The sequence below is a fragment of the Pectinophora gossypiella genome, chromosome 2, assembly GCF_024362695.1.
Source record: "Pectinophora gossypiella chromosome 2, ilPecGoss1.1, whole genome shotgun sequence".
In the NCBI taxonomy this organism is placed as follows: domain Eukaryota; kingdom Metazoa; phylum Arthropoda; class Insecta; order Lepidoptera; family Gelechiidae; genus Pectinophora; species Pectinophora gossypiella.
The window spans coordinates 7,946,344-7,971,804 of NC_065405.1; the positions used below are offsets into that span (position 1 = coordinate 7,946,344).

Below are 25,461 nucleotides of genomic sequence, written 5' to 3' on the forward strand. Positions count from 1 at the left end.
GAAGCGACCGCACCAAGACATTTTTTGACTGGACCGCTACATCGATTTATCCGCCATTCACTGCATAACGCAAGCGCTATTTATAATTTCGCGATACGAAAGGTAATGGCAGATGTGGAAAATTTTATAATACGATCGTTGCTTCACATACTTAATATGATCGTTTTGTGCATATTTCGGTCCCGGTGCTCTCGCGGTATCTCTCTATAATAAGAACTGTGAACGTAACCGTCAGTAAATTGGCTAGTGAGATTGTTTTAGTGAACTGTGAACAGAGTTGGCGGAGGTGGGATAAGTTGAGATCCCATGGGTGAGACAGTTGCCGACTACTAACGGCTCAGTTGTGCCTTGATTTCCCAGTTAAACTCCTTACAGTGTAGTTACCGTCATCATTTACATTTTGTTATGTAATTTGTTCACGGAATGATCTTATTAATTACTTACAGAACTTTGCCATTTAACTCCTACCTGATTATAGTATAAGTACTCGTACTTACATTAAATGTAAATGTTATGTAGTTTAGACATGTAACAATGACAATCTCTACCAACTCGATATTATAATATATAAAATAAAATAATGCCTTGTATGTTGAGGTGAATACAAATTTCCCAACTTTTTAAATTCCTAGTTGAAACTCATTATAATGAAAGCCATATTGCGTTAAAGTTTGTGAAAACTCGTAGTTTTCTAAAGGCTAAACACAGTACTACAGTTATTCGTTTAATTTGTTTTTCGTCTATGTCCAGTAATCTTATCAAAAACATTTGTACGTGTCACTAAATAATATTGCAAAGTTTATTTAGCATAGCTAAGGCCACTTCCACGAGTTCGTATGTAAGGGCGAGTTCACACCCGGACACGGTGTTTGTGCCCGCCCCGAGCGATTCTTTGATATCAAATTCTTTCAGAACAGACCGCACGTAGCCCACACATTCCCTCATATTTCAGATAACGTTCGACTGTTACCAGAATGTGAATAAAATACGAACATTTCCCTCGTTTCGATTACATTAAAATATACTCTATCTACGGAAACGACAAGTAACAGAATTTATTTATCGGACTATATTTGCTCGTAATTGGCAATCGGAATAATTGACAACAAATGTTCGTATTTTAATTTAAAAGCTCTTTGAGGTTTCGTTTCCGGCGTGTAGGGTACCATTTTTTTAAGTTTCGTCATAGCAGCTGCCTGTTTTTCTGTAATTTAACTTCCTCTTTAAATAACTAAAAAGCGACGTTAGTGTTTGGGTTATTCGTATACATTTCTGTTTATGTATTTTTATATATTTTTTTTTTTGCAAATTAATCGATTATTTTACTATGATTTTTTTTTTCATAGAGCAACACGAGCCTCCGCGGACCAGAGAGAAGTAGCCATAGAGTTCAGTACAACATTTCCTGCCGCTTTTCGCGGGGCGGGAAGGTGTAACACGTCAATTCGTGGTTGTAGTAATTGTCGATAAAGTGGCTATCGATAAATTCAAAAATTCGTTTACGGAAGTTAGGTTTAAATTATGAAATTTTATTAATGAAACGAAATGTTACGTTAAAATATTCAGCAGAACTACGATATTTTGCATTAACTTTTAGCTACGACTTTATATTCAAAGTCTCCATGAGAAACTGCATCTTTCGACCCCAATGGAAGGAAGCAATTGTAATTATTAAGAAGGAAGCATACGTAATCCAGGTATGATAAAAGGCGCTTTCTAAAAAGACACACAAAAACAAGACATTTACATCACTTTAACTTTCAGAAAATAATTACAACTTAGCAAAATGGATGTTCGAAATGATCATTGCCTCATATATCGTTATCTATATACTTATCGGAAATAATTTATTTATTTTACTATTTAACTAAACAGGAAAATCTCGTCGCCAATGAAGATGAGAAGATTGCTTCGTGGGAAGCGCGGCGCCGGTAGATGGCAGCACCGAGTGGAGCGTTAAGGCAAGATGGCGACAGGCGCGCATGCGCGAGGCGGATCACCCCTCGCGCGCCTTCTACTCTTGGCCATCCTACATGTCAACTTCATTGGTAAGTTAATAATTTCCTGAAACTTCAAGTAGCATTTCAATTATTACCGAAATACATAATGAAGTATTTTTGACACGATTATAGTTAAGTATCTTTACCTAATGTTTCTTGATAAACAATCCAAAATGATCAGGGTATAGTTAATTAATTAATACTAATTAAGTAACATAATGTCGGTTACAAATAATTACAACATTGACATAGGTATATATTTTTCTCAAAAGATAATAGTACATACAAGCGAGCTATGTTGGTCATTACAGTGGAGAAAGCATTTCATTTCATTTCGTAATGGAGCCAAGAGTGTAATGAAATGACCAATGCTCACGTTTCGTACGACGTCTTTCGACATACATGTGTGGAAAATACCAATACAATTTCCAAAACACAACTGTAAATATTTGTCATATTTGTGAAAAATTACAACAACGGCGTGCGAATTTATTTTTCTTTTATCACTGCACTGATCACACTTTTAGCACTGAGCGCTAGTCAGTCAAATACCCTAAAATATACAAAATATATGAAACTGCATACAATTATGTATAAGAATGTGAATACAATACATGTTAATTTGTTAACAAAAATAAATATTTCCAAGAAAAGAAATGTTTATTAACAGCATTACAGTTCATTTATTCATAGAAATAATTGTCAATTTTCGTTACTTATTTTCTGAATGTGTATGAAATCTATGATGGGAATAAAAAAAATGAGATAAAAAGCACCAGTGCAGTAATCTAGCATTATCGCACTAGTGTTAATAAGGTGCTCTATGTTCCTAAAAGCGATGCAGTAAGAGTTACTTTATGTTCCTAAAAGCGATACAATAAGAGTTACTTTATGAGCAAGTGTGTTAAAAATTATAAACAGGTATCGCAACCAGTTCTAAACCAAGATAAATAAAGTTTCTTTTTCTGACCTATCTAAATGGTTTTCCGAGGAAGTGTAGGAGAGACGACGGAGATCTGTTTGTCTAGACTAGGCTTTGCCATTGCCTGGGATGTTTCCGCACATACAACATACTGTAGTAAATTTAGGACATTCTCTACTAGCCCACCCAGAGTTTTGCACTCGGTCTCATTTCACAAAGTGCAAGCTTTCACAACGTTTGCGTGAATTCCGGCTTCGTGGCGCCACACAGCTCAATGTTCTTTAAACACGGCTTTAGAGGGTTACCTTTACGTTAACGAAACGCCGACATTCATTGCCAAATATTTATATTAACTAAACATGTAAGCAAACATAAGTTAAATGAAGTCCTCCGTGATTTAGTAATTGAGCGTTGGGCTCACGATCCGGAGGCCCCGGATTCGAATCCCGGTGGGGATATAACACAAAAATCACTTTGTTATCCCTAGTTTGGTTAGGACATTACAGGCTGATTTTAATTTCATCACCTAATCACCTAGTACTAATATTAGAAGAAATTTGAACTTTTAATGGTAAAATGGTTTATTTTCGTAACCTGTAAAAGTTTCTTAAATATTTATTGTTACGCGACGAGAACTTTTTTTTTGTATACTGTAAGTATATTTTAATTATAATTTAACCAACTCTCTTAACTATATTTCATATATCCTAAATGTGAATTCCATAAAAATACATTTACGTATAGGTATTAATTGAAGAAATTATCTACCTTTTAGACAAATACTTTCCATTTAGATACTGCTTGTAAGCTACCTACCTTATAATTTTATACACGTCGAGTACAATAAGCGAGACTGTGTATAATGGATTTTTTGCACTCACTTTTAAGCAATTCATTCGGCGATGTTATAAAATATAAAAGCTGTGTGGAGTAGCATGGATAACCCTTTCAGGGCTCAAAGCGCGGGTTCGGAATCCTCATTGAAATACGGCCCACGGGTCAAAATGTCAGAATATTCGTAAAACACGCATGATGTCCCCTGTGTTGGAAAGATTTACTTTCAATGGCTAACCAGCATGTACAGGTAGGTACTGCTTTACTTAGCTATTAGTGGAATTAAAATTATTTTACAATTCAATATACACAATTACCTAAGTACTCAAATAATACGGAAAATCTTTTAATATGAGCTATAATTTTCAGGATACATATCTTAAAAGATTCTCGGATGTACGTACTTTGATGACAATAAAACACCGCTTTAATTTTTGAGAGGAGAAATTTATGGGTTCGAGAGCCGCGTTCATAAGCCCATGAACTCATAAAACTAGCTCAGCAAGCAAGGGCGGACGGAATTAATTTAATCTCGTTGTAAAATTTTCACTTGCCACCTTATCTCGCGTCGTATTGTCGTTTTATTGTGCCTACCCTGGAACCATTAGCGAAAATGTCACAGCGATGGCATTGTAGTCGCGCGCCCGCGGCCCGCCCGCACAATGATGCGGCCGTTCGACCCCGCTACCCTGCTTGTCTGCACCCGCCTTTACCTTTATGTTCTGATACAAATTTCAGTTTCTATTATAAATGAGGACGCGCACTCGTATTATTTCGGGAATATATTATGCGTCCACGATCTCCGGGCCTGGAAGTGGCTCTGGAATTCGACAGAATAAAACATGTAAGGATTCAGAGAAATGTATGAACGAGCAAATACCTTTACGATTGTGTATCGCGTACATTTCACCTCTGGAATTCTTAACATTGGAGTTAGCAAATCTCGCGCGTCCGTGCGAGATGATTCCCCTCACGTCGGCCGAGTGGCCGACAAAGGAAAGAGGCCTTGCATACCTTATTACCACCTTTTTGGCAAATCCCTACTTACGTGAAACACGACACGCTTGTGTAATTTACAATGAAAGGAATACGACTGGCTGCGTGTTATGATAATGTGAGAATTTATTAACTTAAGTGATAAAAAACATCATAGAATAACTAAAATATTGATGTAGAATATTAAAAAAGTAATAACAAGAATATCTCATTTTTTACGTGACTTATTGTAGATTTACCGCAGGTGACATTAACTACTTGGCCGGACAAATGGGGAGCGCCATTTTCGCACCATGCAACACCACTCATTGAAATTCACTTGGAAACCGCTTTGTAAACGTAATAAATAAAATACTAACAGTCAATTTATAACAAACACTCTTTATAAAAAAAAAGAAAATATATTAGCGCCCCCGGTCGGCGGGCCTAATTTTATGGGCTTTATATTTCTTGCATATTTTTCTACGCGGTAATGTCACTGCGGCTTGGCTTGCAATTAATCAGAAAGTCAATGAGCCGTTTTGTTTGGACACCGCTGATGAACAATCCTTCCCTTGTGACTCGCCGACGTATACTCAGAATATTTTGGGCCATTTAATGGTTAGGTGCTAGTAAATAGCCACGTTTTCCTCCGACAATTCACTGGACTTAGTTTTCTTCTTTTTCTACCTTCCTTTATCAATATATACGTAATGCAATCACCCTTTACACGAAAACAAACTTTTCTTACAAATATAATTCCGTCGTAATGTTGTTCAGAGGAGAATTGTTTTATGCTATCCAGGACAACTATTACTAGCAATATGTAGGACGATAAAAAATGTGTATGTTATCCATCAGGTTCCAAGCACTGAAAAGTAGATAAATGATTAATTACTCCACTCCACTCTCTTATGGTAGTAATGAAAATAGTCTTATAGTCTATAATGAAAAATATAAATAAACGTGAAAGCATTTAAGAAAAGCCGCAAGTCAAATTTAAAAAGTATAAAAATGGACTCTATCTAGTATCTACGTAATTTATAAATAGTCACATAGCGCATAGCCTATCAAACCACTGGACCTACCATATACCGGACCTCTCAAATCTTCAGATTAGGTAAGCGGACCCGGTGAAAAACGGAATAACGCTAGGGGGATGATGATAGCGCATAGCCGCGAATTACGTCTAGACTTCATTTTGGGAAAGGCCACCCGTTTATTTACGTTAGCGGTACACAAGGATTTCCTTTGATTCACTTTCGAGTGCTTCAAAACGGTCGTACCTAGTTGAAACCTAATTGTTTTGAAGGGTCGACGAACTCATAAAATCCTGCGCAATAAGGAAATGTTAAGAGATGAGGAACAATGCTTGTATTTATTGCTGTTATCTTATTTGCATGCAATTCTGGGATTGCTGTCCCTACCATACACCAACATTCATTGTGATAATAGTGCTGTTTAATACTCGTATTTGTTACTGTTTTTTGTATCAGGTATGGAATAGCACGATTAAATGTACGTGTGCCTACACTGAGGACTCACACAATTTTATACCTGTATGATTGTGGCTCTATTTCACACATTTTTACAGGTCCCTTAATGGTCCGTGGACATGTCCATTATTTGCTTAGACTTATGAAAAATAATCAATAAATCAATCAATAATACTTTATTGCACAACAACATATACAAAGGACATAAACATACGAATAAATAAAGCACAATAGGCGGTGTTAAATAATCTTTCATTAAAATATAAGAAACTTAAACAGCCTAAATATTCATCCCACGGCTCACAATGAACGTATATGCCAATATTTAGCCATCAGTTTATCTATTCATATCATAACAATAGCGTCTGTTGTATGTATGTAGAGGCTATTAAATAACAAATTGAATTTCTGATATTATCAAGTATAAAATAATTTCACAGCGCTGTAAGCGACACCGAAGCCATCAATGCCCCTCCCTACTCGTGTTTATAGAATATTCTCATAAACATGCAGATTGCGGATGGGACGCGTTTTTATGTAAAATTGGGGAAAGGGGAGTTATTTTATTTATTACCCTCTAGACTTCTGACGCGTCGTCGCAAGTGTGGGGGGATAAGAATGAGCAGCCAACATACGGACCCGGTGTTAGTAAATTTACAATGAAGAATGAATAGAATTCAGCACCCCGGAAACTGAACATCTTGAAAACTCTGATTTCACAACGCGCAAATTAATAATATAAAACAATGCGAATTATTACGAGACTTTTTTTACGATTCTTAATAAAAATAACATAAAACATGAAACAAATGGAGTAATAAATAAAATTTTCCTGTTCGTGATTCATCTCAAAAACAAAGGATATCGTCCCCTTCCAAAGTAAACCGAAAATAGCGACAGTCAACTAAACTAATTTACGACAAGATTACATTCCCCCACTGCATATTTCGCGAAGCACTAAAATTCAATTGGGTAGAACTGCAAGATTGTACATTTGCTTGAAAAATAATTACTTACCTTAAACAGCGAAGTTGCAAGTTCGAGTTGCTACTTTATCTAGTAAGAAAATGTGAAAGCTTTTAAAAATTTCCAAGCGCGATAACTTGTTTCATAACTAGTCGACGGGCAGGGCCTAGAAGTTACACAAATAATCTGGGAAATAGTTTTCCGCCTCGGCAGCTCATAACAACACGTTTCGCCTCACTTTGTACTGTTTAATGTTTTATTTTCCCCACGAACCCCAACGAGGATATTTAGAGTGCAAATGCAACCCTTTCTAATACTTGTTCAGTTTGCTCGTGAGCTTTCTTTATACAACGCGAGGATCAATTAGATGACCTGTCTTCTGTTAAATCTTAACATTCTAGAACTGTTACTAAATACTGAATGTACTAACTTACAATATAATACAAAAACTCTTTATTGGATGCAAAAGGAACACAAACTTATTAGTTTGTGTGTGTTAGTGTGTGTTTGCCTTTTGTACCACTTATTTGTTTATGTTATTACATAAAACCTTAGGCGACCTCATTGCTAAGGTAGCAATTTCTTCCAGGCAACTTTTAAGTATAGGATATAATTTTAGTAAAAGCTTACGGGTACAGACGGTGTGAAAATAAATAAATAAAATTATACACATCAATAAATATAATACGTTTATCACAACAGTTCTAAAAGTACAACGTCAGCGTCAGATTATTCCGTCAATTGAGAACACACCCGTGATAATCGAATTGCATATTTAATGTCACCGATGAATGTCTAAATCATTTACGATGTGTCCAATAAAATCAAAATTTATGGTTATTCCGTCGTCGAAAAACATAAAAAAGCGATTTGCTGTTATATGCAAGTTAACTTGCATATATCTTCTATCAGGTATATCTGAACTTTAAAACTACGTTCAAAGAGAAGCGATTTTATGTGTTAATAATATTTTATATTTAGATATGCCTATCTAAACTTAAAAGCAATAAGCTCTCAAAGGAATACCATTAACCCAACTTGTGAATCAGCCCCCACATAGATTAACGAGTCCATTCACCACGATAACAAGTCAAGACACAAATAATACTGTAATGTCACGGATTAGTCAAAGACAAAGCACATTATGTTGTGTACTGAAGACCAAGATATAAATACTTATTAGCTAGTGTTAGAAAAAAAATATTGGTCTAATCTCGACTACATACATCACTGAGTATGCTAATGAATGTCACAACACTGGCTTCCGTACTTTGACAGATCTAATTCGTGTCGCGTATTGAGGCTGCTGTATCTACGATTACATTGAAATTGTACTGAAGTAGTCGTTCTATTTAATACTAAACATCTTTTCTGCCTACCGCGATACTACTTTCTTTACCGGACGATGAAGGGTGACGTCACTGCGGACAAACCGAACGACTTAAATTTTCTTTTTCCACTTTTAGCCTTTTAACGCTAAGATGTTTCGCGTGTACGGAATGTAGCTAAAGCTTTATCCAAACTTCCCCAGTGACACGTTACGAATGAGCCAGGGTAATTAAAAACGTGACCGTCGTCACTCCTCTCCCCATAAGGGTTTTATCTACTTCCCAACACCCAGGCTTTGTTTATTATTAAAACCAAACTTCTGCATCATGTCCACTGTCCACTTTTATGCTTGAAGCCTTTAATTTGTCGTTATTGATAGTTACTTTGAAGACATTATTTTTGAAACAATGTATATAGTTTAGAGTATGAATTGGTTTATTACTGTGATAAGAGAATTTATTTTTATTGCCCATTGTTTATAGTTTAATATAGAGCAAGCGTTTCAGGTTGAAATGTCGACTCTTGTCGCCAGGTCTTATCGAGTCTTAGCTACAAAGGGCTTTAGCCATAAAAATAAAAATATTTTTATAGATCTGAGTTCAAACGTATTTTTTGTTCCAGCCGTTAGCATTCCGACATATTGTAGAAACCTGATCATGTCGCCTGTACCGTGATGGACGTCAAATGGACGTGTCATCACTCTCCACAGACGATCTTTCACCACTCTGTTCACCAATATCCGAAATGACATAAAATAAATAAATAAATATTATAACAACAAAAATAAAAGTAAATTTTATTTGCAATAAATATCTCAAGCCCGTGACACCATCAGTTTCAACTAAAATGAAACCAAATAAGTAAACGTGACTCGGCATGATTTGTGATATTTACTTATTTTTATATAAAATAAACATTTCAGTACATTTTAAAACGAATGAATCAGAATGAACTCCTCTGTATATTATTTATAATTATTTTGAAAGCTCTTCAACTGTAGGCGTACTTTATTTAATAATTCAGTTAAATTAATTTAAGCTTTTATGAGCAATTTAACTTATTAATGATAAATTAATTTAGCTGTACTCAATACAATATAAATAAACAAAATGACCAAAATAAAAAATGTCTGTCAACCCGCAAGCTCATTCCCGAGAAATGCATTTACAGAGGTATGTGACCTAACCTGTATGGGGCTGGTTTTCCCTTCGCGGGTTGGAAGGCCAGACAGGCAGTCGCTTCTGTAAAAAATCGGACCTGTCAAATCGTCATGTTAGGTAAGCAGACTCCGTCAAAAACGGGATAATGCTAGGGAGATGATGATGACTTAGTACCTGCTTCAACTGATGAATTCCATTAAGAAGATGATATAAAGTTAAAAACTCCAATAAATTTTTAAAAACAATCTTCAAAGATCCAAAGATTCTTTGCACACGAGATACTCCGTTAATCAAGTTTATTAACGTCACCTATCTTTCAAAATGAACAACGAAGTACTACTCGTAACTGAGCATTTGTTTAAAAGCTTTGTCTAAGTTGGCAGCTATTTCACGCATCAAACTTCCCTTTGACAAAATTTATTCATGACGTGATCCCTCGTAAATACATTTGGGAGTTTATTGTCGTAATGAATTTGATATGGCTTATGAAAACAACCTTATCTTGCCCGTTTGTAGCCGTTTTATAGTTATAAACGGGGATAGTTTACTTTTATTCTTAACTTCCACACTTATGAAAAACTGTTCGGAATATTTTTTTCTATAATACTTACTTAGATTTAAATCAACGACATTTGTACCCATAACTACAAACAAAATCTTAAATAAAGCTCTAGTAAAATGTTGCAGTATGGTTCATCAAATATCAAAAATTTCATTTTGAAGTTGAGCTAACTCTCAATTTGCTCAGAAGTACCTAAAATTCTCTCAAAATTGAAACTATAAATTGGCCGAAACGCGATATGCAATACTAAGCCTTTCCTGTGAGCACATATCATGGTAAAATGAAAATTCCGGGAACATTCGACACAAAGCTTTTACAATGAAGATATTTGGAATGTTGTGTATACTTACCTTAACATTCCGAAAAGAAACAGTTAGAATTCCACTCTTATCATCCCGGACAAGGCGTAAAATCTGAGTAAAGAATTATGGTCTATATTGATAAACGTAAAACCATTTGAAGGTGATGGATTGACCTGAAACCATACAGGTTATCATTTCTTAAAATGACAACAACCAGATCGTCTCCAAACAATTTCCTGATGTCTTGAGGAGATGTGGCTCTGGTCACCCCAAAGAAACGATGAACAAGCTTTAGTTTATGTATTTAATAATATACAAAATGTAGTTTTTATCATTAATAAGAGTATTTACCTCTGAACAAAACTTTCGTACCGGACAAATCTAATATTAATTTGGTGACGAACAAAATTGCAATTTTAGAATATTTCGTCAGTCGAGCCCCACAAATTGATAATAAAACCGTTTAAAAACTTTTAATATGTGGAAAGAAATTTATTCACGGAGAACATGTCCTATCAAAATATCTCGGGCCACACGTTATGTCGGCACATTCTTCTCCTAAATTGAAATTCTCGAACGCTCTGCCTTCGCAAGCGGGACGGGGTCAGGAGCCAAAAGACAAATAGAATGTTCGATTAATGCGATCAAATATTATATATTTTTCTAGTAGGGAAAATTGGTAGCTGCTTTATCTTGTTTTTCTACCAACTTATCCTGACTTTTGGATAGGTATTTGGAAATTTTGTTTAGTGACAATTTTATTTTTTATTTTCTTTTAATTTCAGCTTAACACCATCACTCTACGAATATTTAGTTACTAAAGTTTTCTCTATTACTTGCCTGGTTGAGTACTTTTCATTATTTATGAGACGCTCAGTCTCCGGTACCTTATCGCAAAGGTGGTGCACAATACGTAGAATATTAAAAGAGTTCGCACAGAGCAAGCGAGAAATAAAGTAAAAATCTATTCAATGGTAAAATCGATACGGTATCAAAATGCGCTGGTGGCGTTCAAAGGCCGTGTACGGGCGACCGCCTCAAAGGATGTCCGTGCACGCCGGCCGTTCCCACTCAGATCAATGTACGATGTAAGAGCTCGTATTTCTTCTTCCCATGAGCTCTTCCAGCGAAATAAAGAAAAACACACCCGTTATTATAATTGAACAAAGGCGGCAAGATACCTCGAGACTAGCAGAAACGTTCACAATTATAACATTTTATTTCCTACGGAACTCAGGGTTTTAGGTACTATATATTTTTGTTACTTTCTTTTATTGGAAAGCTTTTCGCCAATTCTATTGTAGTTATACTTTTTCAGTATTCTCTACAAGTAATAATAGAAGTACCTATAATGATCTTTAAAATAACCAATGAAATTTTCCCCTCTCTTGTACTTAACTAATTCATATTTTTAGTGCTTCAGTTATTCGACTAGATTCTCTTTAAAAGGCAGGGAATTTGTGCATAAAACAAACTTCCCATATCCAGTCAAGTCGTATAAAGTCGCCCTCAATCACAACTTCCTTCCGCCGCAGAATATACTACCAACATTTTTCATCCCGTACAGTTTTGAATAAAAATTAAGGCTTTACAGAAAGCAATAAATAAAACTATAGTTTCCGTATAATATTTCACGAACAAGTTAAAAATTAAGATGGTTCAGCCATTTGTTTTCAGTTCGCATTCATTTTTGCATTTCAACTAGCTTGCGTACTCGTATAATTAACAATGTTTTGTTTTATGAACTAAATGTGAAATGGAGGAGGAAACATGAGTGAACAAAGAAAACATTCGCAAATACGAAGATGAAGCAATTATTTAGCTTAGTCATGCATTGTATTTCCGCTCATTAGATGTATATTTATTTAATTTACAACGGCTGGGGGCCGACGATAAGCTGCGGGGCGTGCGCGGCGGCGGCGCCGCCGACTGAATAACAATGCAGACAGCCGGCTAAAATGCCACTTTTATACTACACAATTATTCATACCCAACTCGGTTTCAGAGGGTAACTCACAGTTCATGGCGGGGTTTGCAGCATTTTAAACACCCAAGTTTCTTCGCCTCGCCCGCGCCATGACGCCATCCTGACAAGTAATGGAATTACGTTTAAAGAACTCGCTTTAAAGAAGTAGCTCGTTGGCAACCCTAGCGGGAATATTACAGAAAAAGAGACAAGCTAGCATCAGCTCAGCTGCAAATTAAATTTACTCTCTATTTAGCATGCATTTTTCTGCAATTTAGCAGATAAAGGAAAAGTTTCTCCACAATAAAATTGAACGCTTGTTGAGGAAAAAGCGTATCAACAAAAACAAGCATTTTAACGCTAATGTTACCTGAGTTTCGCAAAACAAAGCCAAAGGTAGATAATCACGTACCGTAACAAATACGATTACTTAACTCGAAATAAAAGCGGTTTGTTAGTAAACAGAGTAAAGCTGGCCTAACAATATTTTTCAAACATTCTCTGTGGAGACGTCTTTGATGATTTATACACCGTTTATTCAAATAATATAAGGATGTTACTTTATATTTTCCACTTTTATGTGTGGTGCATTTTAAAGAAAATATTTGAATTTCACAGCTAGTATTATGTGCGTGGAGATTTGTGAATAGTATAGTTATAGATTTAGACATTTTGATAAAGAAGAAGAAGAAAAATTCGTTTGACGAAATACCTGCTTATTATAAATTATTAATTGTAATTTATAGCTCTATCCGTGGTTAGGAAAATAAACTAAGAGAAATATTACCGAATTTTTTTGGCTTTAAATCACTGGTTCGAAAACTGAATTTTTCCGCCCTTTGTCATTTTAAGTATACTACCTCGATGACATTACGGGCCCTACCTTACATTTCATTAATCTCCCAGACACTTAACCACTTTTAACATCCGAGCACTTTGTTAGGAACCGGCACTTTTGTAAGTTTTCCAACTTGGAATTGATGTAAACCCGTGTACAACATGTTGTACATATAAGTTGACCCAGGCGCAAAGTGCCCGATAACCGGGGAAACCGCGGCCTATCGCTTTTTGATAGCATCACTTTGCCCAACTTGCCATCTGGTGGCCATTAGGTCCGGGATATTGAAAAAGTGAGCCGCCAATCGGCTCCTATATGTGCTGCGATGTTATCTATACATTTGAATCTATCTATATTAAATTCTAACCTAAATACTATACTCTCTCTATTTAAGAGCTGCGCTCTTGTCGGTGGAGTAACCGCGTAATACTATACAGTTAATGTAAAATAGTCAATATTTAATATCTTATTATAAAATCCTAGGCTAGGTAAACTGAACCTTGAATACAAACGGGAATATTGTGGGAACTAATACAATTATTGTTTCCTACGTAGCTTAAAAGCTGGAAGTCTTTAAATGTATACATCTCGCAACTAGGCACAATTTTCCCATCGATACAATTATCTTAAAGATGAAAAGTATTTTCTAAGTATACACACTCACTGTTTTCATCTTCGAGACACCTTATCAAATTTATGATTCAATTAAATTAAGTACCTTACCTATTCAAGTAAAATTATCTTATTTATCATTGACCGTTTCTTTTCTTCTTGCTTACTTTGAATTTTGTTTGAAATGACTTCTTTGATTTAAGTCTGATGATAATATTTTCTAAATGTTTCTAAGAATTAGTGGTGTAAAGATGTCTAAATGAGTTGAGAAATAAGTACACTGATAGAAATGTACATATTTCTTACAAAGTTTTATAATAATTATACTTATAAAATTCATCGGCTTCGCAAATAAACCTATTCAAAATAGACCTATTTTAAATGACCTGTCATGAGATCGTAAAAGAAAGAAGAATCGTCTCCGTAGCGATTATCAAGTTTCCACAAAATTCGTTTACCTAACCTGAAGATACACACATACAACATACACACATATATAAACTCTCGCCTATTTCCCATCGGACTAAGCAGAGTCTATGGATTGCCATTTGCTCGCCTTACTTACACATGAGGACGTACATTGACCAAATTGGAGATGTCCTTAGAAAAGTTTTAGTACGATCTACTCTGAACCGGCCGGCGTGTATGAAACGATTGATGAATGTGGAGGAAGTCACATCAACAAAGATGAAACCACATTGAAATGTTATACTTGCTACAAATTGAAACACTTAAATACATTAAGCTCACGACTATATCTAGAAGGGTAGTCAGAAGTACATTCATCGCAAAATGAACTAAGTAACTACCCACACCTCACCGAGCTTTGTGTTAGACAACATGATATGTGGTGAGCCGTATTGCCGTCTATAAAGGTGGTCTATAACTGTGTTACTAAATTAATAAGAGGGTAGTTTCCAAGTAGTCAAACCAGATACTTTTTAATAAACGTCTTTTTTTGACGTGACTTATTGTAGATTTGCCGCAGATGGCATTAACTACTTGGCCGGACAAATGGGAAGCGCTGAAGGCTCTCACCCGGATTAATAAACGTCAAAACGCGAGATTACTAAAAAAATGTATGAAAATGCAACTTGTGACATCATAGAAAAACGTGACAAAATGTCGCACGTATTTATACATTTTTCTTTATTAAAATCATAAATAAGTGAAATGGAAAAAAAAAGTTTTTGTCACCTTTAGATCTGACTTTATTAAGTAATCAGAATTTGAAAATTGGTGCAAGTCCGGAAACACTCAAACACACAGAACACTTTTTTAAAGAAGAAGAAGAATAAAGGATAAAATAAATTTATTGCCAGTAACAATTTACATTTGCCATCTTTTTCTTTATTTCAATATACTTATGACAGATTATAAAACTGGAACCATATAATAAGGGCATTATTCTTCACAGAGGGCAATCCCTAAATTACCCGTGAAAGCCGCGATCCGCATGGCAAGTTGCTCTACGTGACCCCACCGTATTTGTCGATATCAAACAATTTGCCACGATTATTGTGTTACCGAGTTACCCGACAAACTAACGTGTTCCGATATTATTATTGGTATTTATTATGACGGGGTAACAACGGCTTATTAGCTTGTTAATATTGGGTCTGTAAGATAATAATTATCTTTTATGTATTGTTAGATAGAAATGAACCAATCGACCTAATATCGACTGATACATCACTATGCTAATGAACGTCACAACAATAGCTGACGTACTTTGAAAGGTCTATTTCTTACCGCGCATTGAAGCGATTGTCAAATGTTATCTTATTGAAATATATTCAATAATTGTACTTACTGAACAGGGGGGTTAAAATGGCCACATCGAAGCAATTCATCTAAGAGAGCAATATTGCTATTTGACATTTGTTTGCATTGCGCAAATATCAAATGGCAACATTGCTTTCTTAGATGAATTGCTTCGATGTGGCCATTTTAACCCCCCCTGGTCGTTCTGTTTAATATTAGTAGAATGGAAAACGATTATATGTTTTATACTAACTTGTTTATTTTCCAGGTTTATCTATTTTACAACGACTGTTAATGCAACCGGGACCAACGGCTTAACGTGCCTTCCGAAGCACGGAGGAGCTCGAGATGAAAACTTGTTTTTTTTTGTGGTCACCCATCCTATGACTGGCCTTCGCGAAAGTTGCTTAACTTCAACAATCGCAGACCGAGCGCGTTTACCGGTGCGCCACCGAGCTCTTATTTTACATCTTCGACTTAAAAACAACCAACCGCCATTTTTCTGTCATTCCGCAATCTACGTATATATAATGGAAATTTTTGATTATTTTATACTGTATAGTCACGAGTAATATCATGTACCCACTTTAGAACCCTGTCGCACTATCATAATATTTGACATTTAATGAGACTTACGGTTTAATTAACAAAAAAAAATAATGTGACATGGTGTCAAAGTGTATACATATTAGTACTCTTGACCATACATAGTATGTACCTCTTCGGGGATACAGGCGTAATTGTATGTTAGGTTGTAATAAAATGAAATAATGTTGTGTTACAAAATGGCTAGAGAAGACAGACGCCACCCAATCCTGTCTACGCTATCGAGGTAGACACAGGTTATCAGAACTGTTTCACTTGGCAGATATTTTATAATAATTCGTTTTACTCTACCGTGTCAATTCAATATTATCATCCATCACCATTCCTTTCAAATAAGTATATACTTACCGATATGGACCTGAGTAGGTCCCTGGATAATACAAATACATGTTTACATATAGGGTTCTAAAGTTCGTCCGCTAAGGACAAATAAAAAGAGCACAGTACCCAACAGAAATAAAAAAACGTTTCCGTGTTGCGGAAAATGGCGAAAACTTTTTTACAACTTTCTTAACACGGATATTAAGAAACATGGTGGCGTGTGACGCCTCAGCGATAGGTTAAGTTTTTTTATTAATTCTTTTATTTTATTCCGACCTTTACACGCGGGAAAGTAGAGTATGCGCCTGCTCACCGGGAGCTTATAGATCCATTGATTAGATAAGGATAGCTAAAGTCTATTTCACCTCTTTTTGACAACTGAACCCTTCACTAATACATACTTCACTTTATTGATATCACGTGGTTTCTAGGACCTCTGTCTGGTTAATGGCAATAGGCTCGCCCCTACCTCGCCTCCTATTACAACTGACGAGAAGTGGGTGTAATGCTATACACCTCTGCCTACCCGTTCGGGGATACAGGTGTGGTACTATGTTAGGTTATGTGTCTAATAGCCTTTCGACGACTTAATGGATGGGTGATTTTGCTATTAGATCCTTATCTTTTGCTATTAGTAAATAAACTTTTTTTAATAAAATAACAGTATTTATCAGGGTAGGAAAGAAAAATAGAAAAGTAGACATAGGAGGCTATGCGATAGAACTTGAAGGCAAAAAATAAGGATAGTAATTACATCAAATTCACGGTGGTCAAATCTTCCGCTGAGCGCCGGTTCAATCGCCAGTAGGTATCAGACTTGCGCCAATAATTTATTACTTTATCTTAAGTGCAATTTTCACTAACACCCTTTGTGTAGCCCAATTGGGGATATAGTCACAAATTAGGACGTAAATGTAGTCGTCAGATTATGTTAGATATATTATTATTATTATAAATATATCAGCGCCCCAGTTCGTACTCGTACTTCAGCTTGCGACGTTAAAAGGTGGCGAGAACACATAACTTAGTTTCATAAGAGTAAGGTAAGAATGCTAAAAGTTTTGAATTTGACTTGATTCTAGAGCGCAGGACGCGGCGCTCGGGGCGTCTGCGGCGCTCTGCGATGTCTGCCAACAATGTACTGCTCTGCCACAATATGAACTTGTTACATTTAATTTTCTCCCGTTGAAGAACCGCGGCGAAAGAGGCACGAATCTGTTCACATTTCAAAACTTACCAGACGACCGACCTCAGCAATTAAGTCGCTCGAAATATTTAATGAACAGTGCTAGTTCCGCGGCGGAAATGACACTTAATCGGCTTAACTTCGCCTCAAAACTTACCCCAAGCGATCCACCCCACCCCGCGCCCCGGATACCTACGCTGCATCAAAGAAGTTAGAGAATGTGCAATTATGAGATTGTTTTAATTTAGAAACAATGTTGGTAAAGAATTTCCTTACTCAGAACGAGCTCCCAGCAAACCGAAACCAAAATTCTTGGTTTCGTTCAACATTGTTTCCCGCTTATTGCCTGCAGCCAATTTTATGACTTCGTTTTGAATAGCCGTTCCTTTGGTTAGCGAATGATATTAAATTGTAATATACCACGTTTTATATATTTTTACAAATATTTACGTTGTTTCTAAAGGTTTGAGTATCCTTAAACCTATAGATACCCTAGCTAAATTGCACTTCGCGTATTGACAAACATATTAGAATTACTATACTTAGTGAGTTCTTGTTACTTTTAAATCAGTAAGTAAATAATAACAATATAACTTTCGTAATATTCGTATCTTTGGATAGGTACCTAAAACTTAGTTATTACATTATTGACATAGCTCACCCGTTCCACGATGATAAAATATCTTACAATTTAAACCCTCAACTGGCAGACTTAACCTCAACCTCTACAAATATATTCTCCGAATAATAATACCGTTCTAAATATTAGACTTAGTTGGAATCCGTGCTTAATCTTAGCAGCTCTTGAACACAGCCGGAGCTGCGGAGTGTATAACTGGTATAACATCTCGAAGAGTCCGAAATAAGTTTGGGCCAACATTTAACTAGTTGGAGCCAACGGATCCAGTGAGATTCTAGTGGCTGAGCTGCCGTAGGATTGAGGATCCTACAACTTGGCAGTAGCGATGGCAAAAATGTCGCCTTTGTTTCGATTATATCGTTTAAATTCTTTTTTTTTCTTAATTAAATAATCGTTATTTTTTATAAATTATTAAGTACATAATTTCTTCTTCCACAAAGTCTTCATTCAAGTAAGTGGGTACCAAATATTAACATCCTATAGATGTAATACATCGGGGCTGTGCGTGGAAAAAAGGCAGTAAGTACAAAAGACGATACATTTTTATCAATAAATTAAAGATTATATTTAAAACAGCTTTGTATGCTATCAGTACTTACTCATAAGTTTTAGAATAACCCCGAATGGGACAAACGACGGGTATAAGTGGTGAGGACTCTCCCACTCGACAATTACTGCAGATGGACCCAGTGACATTGTCTGGATTGCTTTATTATGTTTATGAGGGAGTAGTGTTACTTTACGATGTTGAATGCCAGGGTACTAGGTTGGTAGCTAGGGAAGACACCCGGGATGATAGGGACCTTTTTTTGGTTTGTTTCAGAGTCACTAATTGGGTCGTGTACTAGGTTCAAGATAGATTATGAAACTCTGATTACTAAAAAAATAAAAACTTTTTTATGAGTTTTAATCAAAAAAAACGTAATAATCATACCGACATTTTATCACGTTTATCTATAACGTGACAGTGGTGCTAATTCCTGTAAATACCATCTAATTTTATTTTAAGTTATATCTGTCATTTTCTTATCCGCCGAAAAGGAAAGGGACGGGTAATCGACAAGCATAAAATTTATGGAACACACGTCAATTTTAAGCACAAATCTAAACCAACCGTCTAAAAATTTTACGTCAGTCAATAACCCGACACATTAATTTACTCATTCTTCCTAAAATTAAGAGCTGTGAATCATCCGTCCCTTTCCTTTTCGACGGATACGAAAATGACGGATATAACCTAAAATAAAATTAGGCGGTGTCTGCAGGAATCGGGGCCATTGTGCTTATTTCATAAAAATTCCATAGTAATTTCGTGTTTTGACGTTTAGTAAAAAGTAACTGATTTTAGTTGCAAACTAGCCTATTGGCCAGACAAATGGCGAGTAGTCAAGTCTCTCACATCACTAATTTAAGAGTCACGCTCTTGTCGGTGTAACATTCTCCATTCTTGTCTACCAAAGACCAATTCCTTCACCTCTTTATAAGACATGACATTCGCCTTCTCTTTAATCTGTTCCATGTAAGCTCTTCTCGCTCTTCCCCTTCCTCTCTTCTTGAGAAAAGTCTCTCACCAGGTAGAAAATTAAGTCAACAACTGAGGGTGTCTAGATTAGCCAATTGTTCTTCTTTACACCCAGTCCAGGAGAGAAGTATTATTTATTTGCATATAATATTACAAAGCAAGTATAAACAAATATACAAATATATGTCTGTAAGGTGCCTTGTTCATTTGCAATTTGGTTCAGTGACTACGCGTGGCCTCTCGACAGAACGAGTGAGTTATGTTCCATTGTTGTCGTACTGCTAAAAGATGGCCAAATGTAACATCAGTTAATGGTAAGCCGTTTCTAAACCTAGAAATTAAAATTAGACTTATTATTTATTTATTTATTTATTAACACAAATTACATAGACATTACAGGCAGTCCCAATTCGACTATGTAATGTGTTGTTGAGGTGTTATACAATTATTAAATTTGATGATACCTCATCGATGTGACAAATTGTATCCTTGACAACTATTTATATTACTTTTTCTTTAAATTTATATTTAATTAATTTTACTTTCATTATTTTTGTTGGTAACTATTTTGATCGGGTCGATACGGTAGTTTATAACGTATAAATTGCGTGAGTCTTTAAAAGTGACTCAATTTTATTCTAGTTCTAGTTAACAATTGGCTGATGGTAACCTTATACTTTAACATTATCCACCTCAGGTATCAAACATTTTTTTTTTTTGGCTTTTTTTGGTGTGTCAAAGCCTTTCAAATGGGATATCCGAGACGGACAATTTTTAAATATAACAGTATCATAGCCATATAACCGTAAAAAGAGCCGTGGTAGCCCAGTTGGTAGAACGCTTGCCACTCACTTTGAGGTCGCAGGTTCGAATCCAGCACAGGTCTAAACCAATTATTGTCGAATTCGTTTTCGAATTTCGAAAAAACAGTGAAGGAAAACATCGTGAGGAAACCCACATTTCCGAGAAATGCATTTTCGGAGGTATGAGACCTAACCTGACTTGGGCCGGTTTTCCCTTCGCGGTTTGGAAGGTCAGACTGGCAGTCGCTTCTCTAAAAAAACCGCGCTGTCAAATCTTCAGGTTAGGTAAGCGGACCCTGTGAAATACGGGATAATGCTAAGGAGATGATCGCCATATAACCGTACCCGACTATGAGCTAATAAATGGTGGCTTCAAATTGTCTCATGACGATTTGTGTCTTTGTTCCACCCTGACAGAGATTATTTACCGGCGTGAGTTACTTACGTGTTAATATACATGTATAAAAGGAAGTATTATGGATCTGTGGGCTAATTTCGAGAAGCATTGCAGGTATGCATGCGATTATTTTGATTATTTTAGACGTTTATTTAAGATAAGATAAAAATGTATCCAGGCGAAGCCGTATCGAGAGTCTAGTAAACGTATAAAATAAAAATATAACTTAATGAGAACATTTTACTGGCTCTTATATGAACATTTCTCATTTCCAGAATAGTAAGGCAAAGAGGGACTGATCGCTGTGATTCTTCACTTCTCACACATTTCTTTTCCTCGTTGCAAAAGATTCCAGAAATAATTTCACATCCTACCTACATATTTAATTTTATACATTTTATTTAAATATTTACTTAGTATATAAGGCATTCTAAATAATACTCAAATTGTGTAATTTTAATTGTTACTAGCAAATTGACCTTTGGAATTGGCCTTTGTTATAAACAATAGAAAATGCTACACCGACAAGACGAGTGTGGCTCTTAAATTAGTGATGACTAGCGAATCGACCCGACTAATCCTAGGTACAATAATTTGAGCCTATCTCACTTGAAAAATGCAAAGAATAAAAACCGCATACAGTCTTTTTTTTTTTTTTAAATGTGTATGTAGATTCTTGCAAACATCATATAAATAGCCTATATATCTACGATCCACAACTGGGCACAAGCCTACCCTCACTCAACCGGATGGGGTATGGCTCATTCTTCACCGCGCTGATCCACTGCGGGTTAGTGGAGATCTTTTGTTGTTTTCCTACAAACTGGAAGGTAAAAAAAGTTGTTAGTCCACATCCTTTGCATTTATAAGTATCAGCACAGTATAGGATCGGCTTTTTTCCTTGCTATTGAATTCGATTGGCAGTCGTATCAGCCGCGCCATACAAATCCCCATCTATTTACTTTCCGGACCTGCTCGATTTGGACGTTTGCTATTCAAGCATTCAGCGCAGGACACGGAAATCATTTCACTCACTTCAAATACGAAACGATATTATGCAAAGAAAATATAGCTACTGTAAAAGTAAATATTGGTGCTTCAAAAAAAAGAGCAATGTACCTACTTACGTGCATGCGATTGCTTATTGGAGTGCGCAGAGAGTTTGAAAACAGATATCAGGAATATTGTTGATAGATTATCAGTCCACAGCTCGTAGCTCGTAGATGCTGAAAGCATTATACATATTGTAAAACTAACAAATATGTAATATAATATATGTATATGAAATATGTGTATGTGTGTATTATGTTAAACTTTTATGTTCATATCGTCGCTGATGTCGCTAACTGACGTATCTGAAATTATTGGCTTTGGATTTGCACCTTTGCTATTGCGAATAAGACAAAAATTGTTTTTGCAAAATATTGGCGATACGTCAGTTTGCAAAATCGACCACGATATAACACGCACGCATGTGCCCACCACGGCGTACGCCGCACGTTTTGCCATGTGTAATAGATAAGTACGTGCGTAGCACATGCGTCGCCACGTGTAAGAAGGTACACACTTTGCGAAGCGTGAAACTCATGGCGTGCACGTGGGACACTTTCTTCAAAATGTTTTAAAGGTGTGAAGTTCGAAAGATCAGACGACATTATCCGCAATTTATCAAATACTTATGATGGTAAAATTGATTAAGTTAATATCTTTCTGGAGTCAAGGGTATATCCAGTGTGATTGTATATAGGGAATTATAATACAGAACCATCGACATTTCAGTGTTCCTAATATAGAACGAGGTCGTTTTATGAAGTCGTGCCATTTTATCCCGGCGACATTTGCACTGGTCACGATTGACCCATTCAGAGGTGCCACACATGCCTTGTATTTCTACAAATAGATAACAAAAACTTTAACAGTTTTGTATTCATAGTATAATGTAAAAACTTTTGAGTCTTTGTCTTTAGTTTGCACGTTTTATCAGTAACAAAGCGTAAGATAAGAATATTCTACCACTAATATGGTTATATTTTGAACCCATACAGACTTACAAAATATACTCCACACAATAATACCTAAAATAATAGCTACGTGTTACACGGCGTAGCACTCAGCTACGGCGTAACGTCACGTAGACGGCAAAATGCACCTCAAAAAGTACATTAAAAATCGAATGTCAGTCTGCTGATAACATTTATCAAGCCATTAATCACGGCGATGCATCAAGCCGTCACGCGTGAATGCAGATGCAGCCCGGCCTGCAAATAATTCAGTAGTGTCCCGATCGCCATTCTCCGGGCAAACAGATAGTCCTCACATCCGACACATGTTTCCGTGGACGACACAAGGAACTGGTCACGTAGAATATTGACGCCTCGAGCTATTCGCCTCGAAGGGGACAATACCTACATTTTCCGCCGGGAGGGACTACGTTGGTATTAAAATATATTTTATTTTTGCTATCTCCCAGTCTCTTGAGTCTCAAATACTCGTAGTCTTTGATACATAAACTGTTTGAAGCGGCCTTTGTACAACGTATCATGCACTAACTTAGACAGATTTAGCGTTGCAAATGTTTAAGATTTCTTATTTGTTTAAGTATTTCTTTATTGGAATATTAACAGTCAAATACAAGCAAACTAAACTATGCTAATAATAAACCTATATAACTCCGTTTCAAACCATATGTGTTCAGATATTTGATTTTTATTCCATCAGGTCAAAACGGCGGCTCCAATTTCAATTAAACCTGCGAACGAAAATGAATAATTCTCTCAGTCTAACGATGAATATTTGCCGAAATTCGAGTAAAACCACCGGCGAATGGCAGTAACCATTGAAAACTGAGTAAACGATATCATTTTATCGGTGTCATCGGTAAGATAAGCGGAGAACCTTGCACCCAAATATTTTGCGAGTCGTCGATAGAGCTCCCGCCGTTTATGCAAATCGGAGTCGCAGACGGAGGCGAAAATCACTTACAGCTCCAATAAACCCGCCGATACGGTGCTCGATACCGGCCCTTGTCGCTACCAACTTTAAATTAAATAAAAAGAGCGCTTCAGGAACTGATAATTTCGTGTTTTGCTAACATTTTGTACGCTCGGGTAGTTTTTCATGGATTAAGCACAACCGACAGCGTTGGCGAACTTTAAAACATATAATTCTTCTTTCTTCTCGTGTGGGTTGTGAGGTGGATTACTAACCTCATCAACTCTGGTGTCAGGCTCATGTAACGACTGCATACTTAAATCAATAAGTTGTAACCGGAGCCAACAGTTTAACGTGCTGTGAAGCACGGATCATCTTACTGTCGGACAATCAGGTGATCAGCCTGTAATGTCCTAACCAAACTCCCTAGTTTACCACTACCTACTACCTAGTTTACTAGTTTTGTGATCCCTATCACATAGTGATTTCTGTGATATGTCTCCACCGGGATTACAACCCGGGGCCTCCGGATAGTGAGCCTAACGATCGACAACTGGACCATAGATGCCGTTAAAACATAGAATACCCAACAAATATAGATTAGCGAAGAACGCAGATGCTTAATAAAGTTGTTTGTTGTTGTTCTTATGCAGGTATTTTAGAATCATAATAATCCCCAAGGGTTATTATTATTTAAGACGTTTTCCGACATTGTTCTTGGAAAACTATTCTGGGAGCCGGATTCTGACCATAGTACTATTCATGTTTATAGTTTAGTTTTGCACTGCTCTCTCTCCTTATTCACTTTTGAAAGCCAAACTGATTAACTTCGTCACTAGATGAGCATACTAAAGTACGTTACTTTACTTAATTTCTTTACAATGCAGAGTAAATTAGTGTAGTCGATGGAGGGTTCCACTTCTAACTAGCCAGGGACAGGTCCGATTTTGATGATTTTTTCTTTTGATCTAATGGAAATGAAAAAAGCAAATTCAAATCCAAATCAGTTAACACATACTTATGTAAGTATATTATAAATTCAAAAGTAACCCTGTTTGCCACCTTATCATGCTTATACCGCTTAACCTACTTAAATGAATGGAATAGCAATAGTTTGTGATCCAGAAAAGAACGTTCGCGACAGATAACCGAAGTCCACGCAAACGCAGTCGCGGACGGAAAGTTAACTTACCATAAAAGACATATTTTCCAAAAGCAACGTGCATGCAGTGGCGCACGCACGCTAGGAAGCACAACATTATTTTGAGGTCACAAAAAAGCAACTTCATTCACATTCTGAAACAAATATAATTATAATAAAACCATACG

General features: G+C 36.2%; 1 protein-coding gene across 1 annotated transcript in view; it reads left to right on the top strand.

Moving 5' to 3' along the window:
- Window positions 1-1,909: 1,909 nt before the first annotated feature.
- LOC126374618 (lachesin-like) overlaps window positions 1,910-25,461 on the top strand; it is a 95,280-nt gene continuing 71,728 nt past the window's right edge. The window contains exon 1 of the mRNA XM_050021310.1: window positions 1,910-2,048. Coding sequence (XP_049877267.1) covers window positions 1,967-2,048 — 82 coding nt within the window. The 5' untranslated portion in view covers window positions 1,910-1,966. The remainder of the gene's footprint in view (window positions 2,049-25,461) is intronic.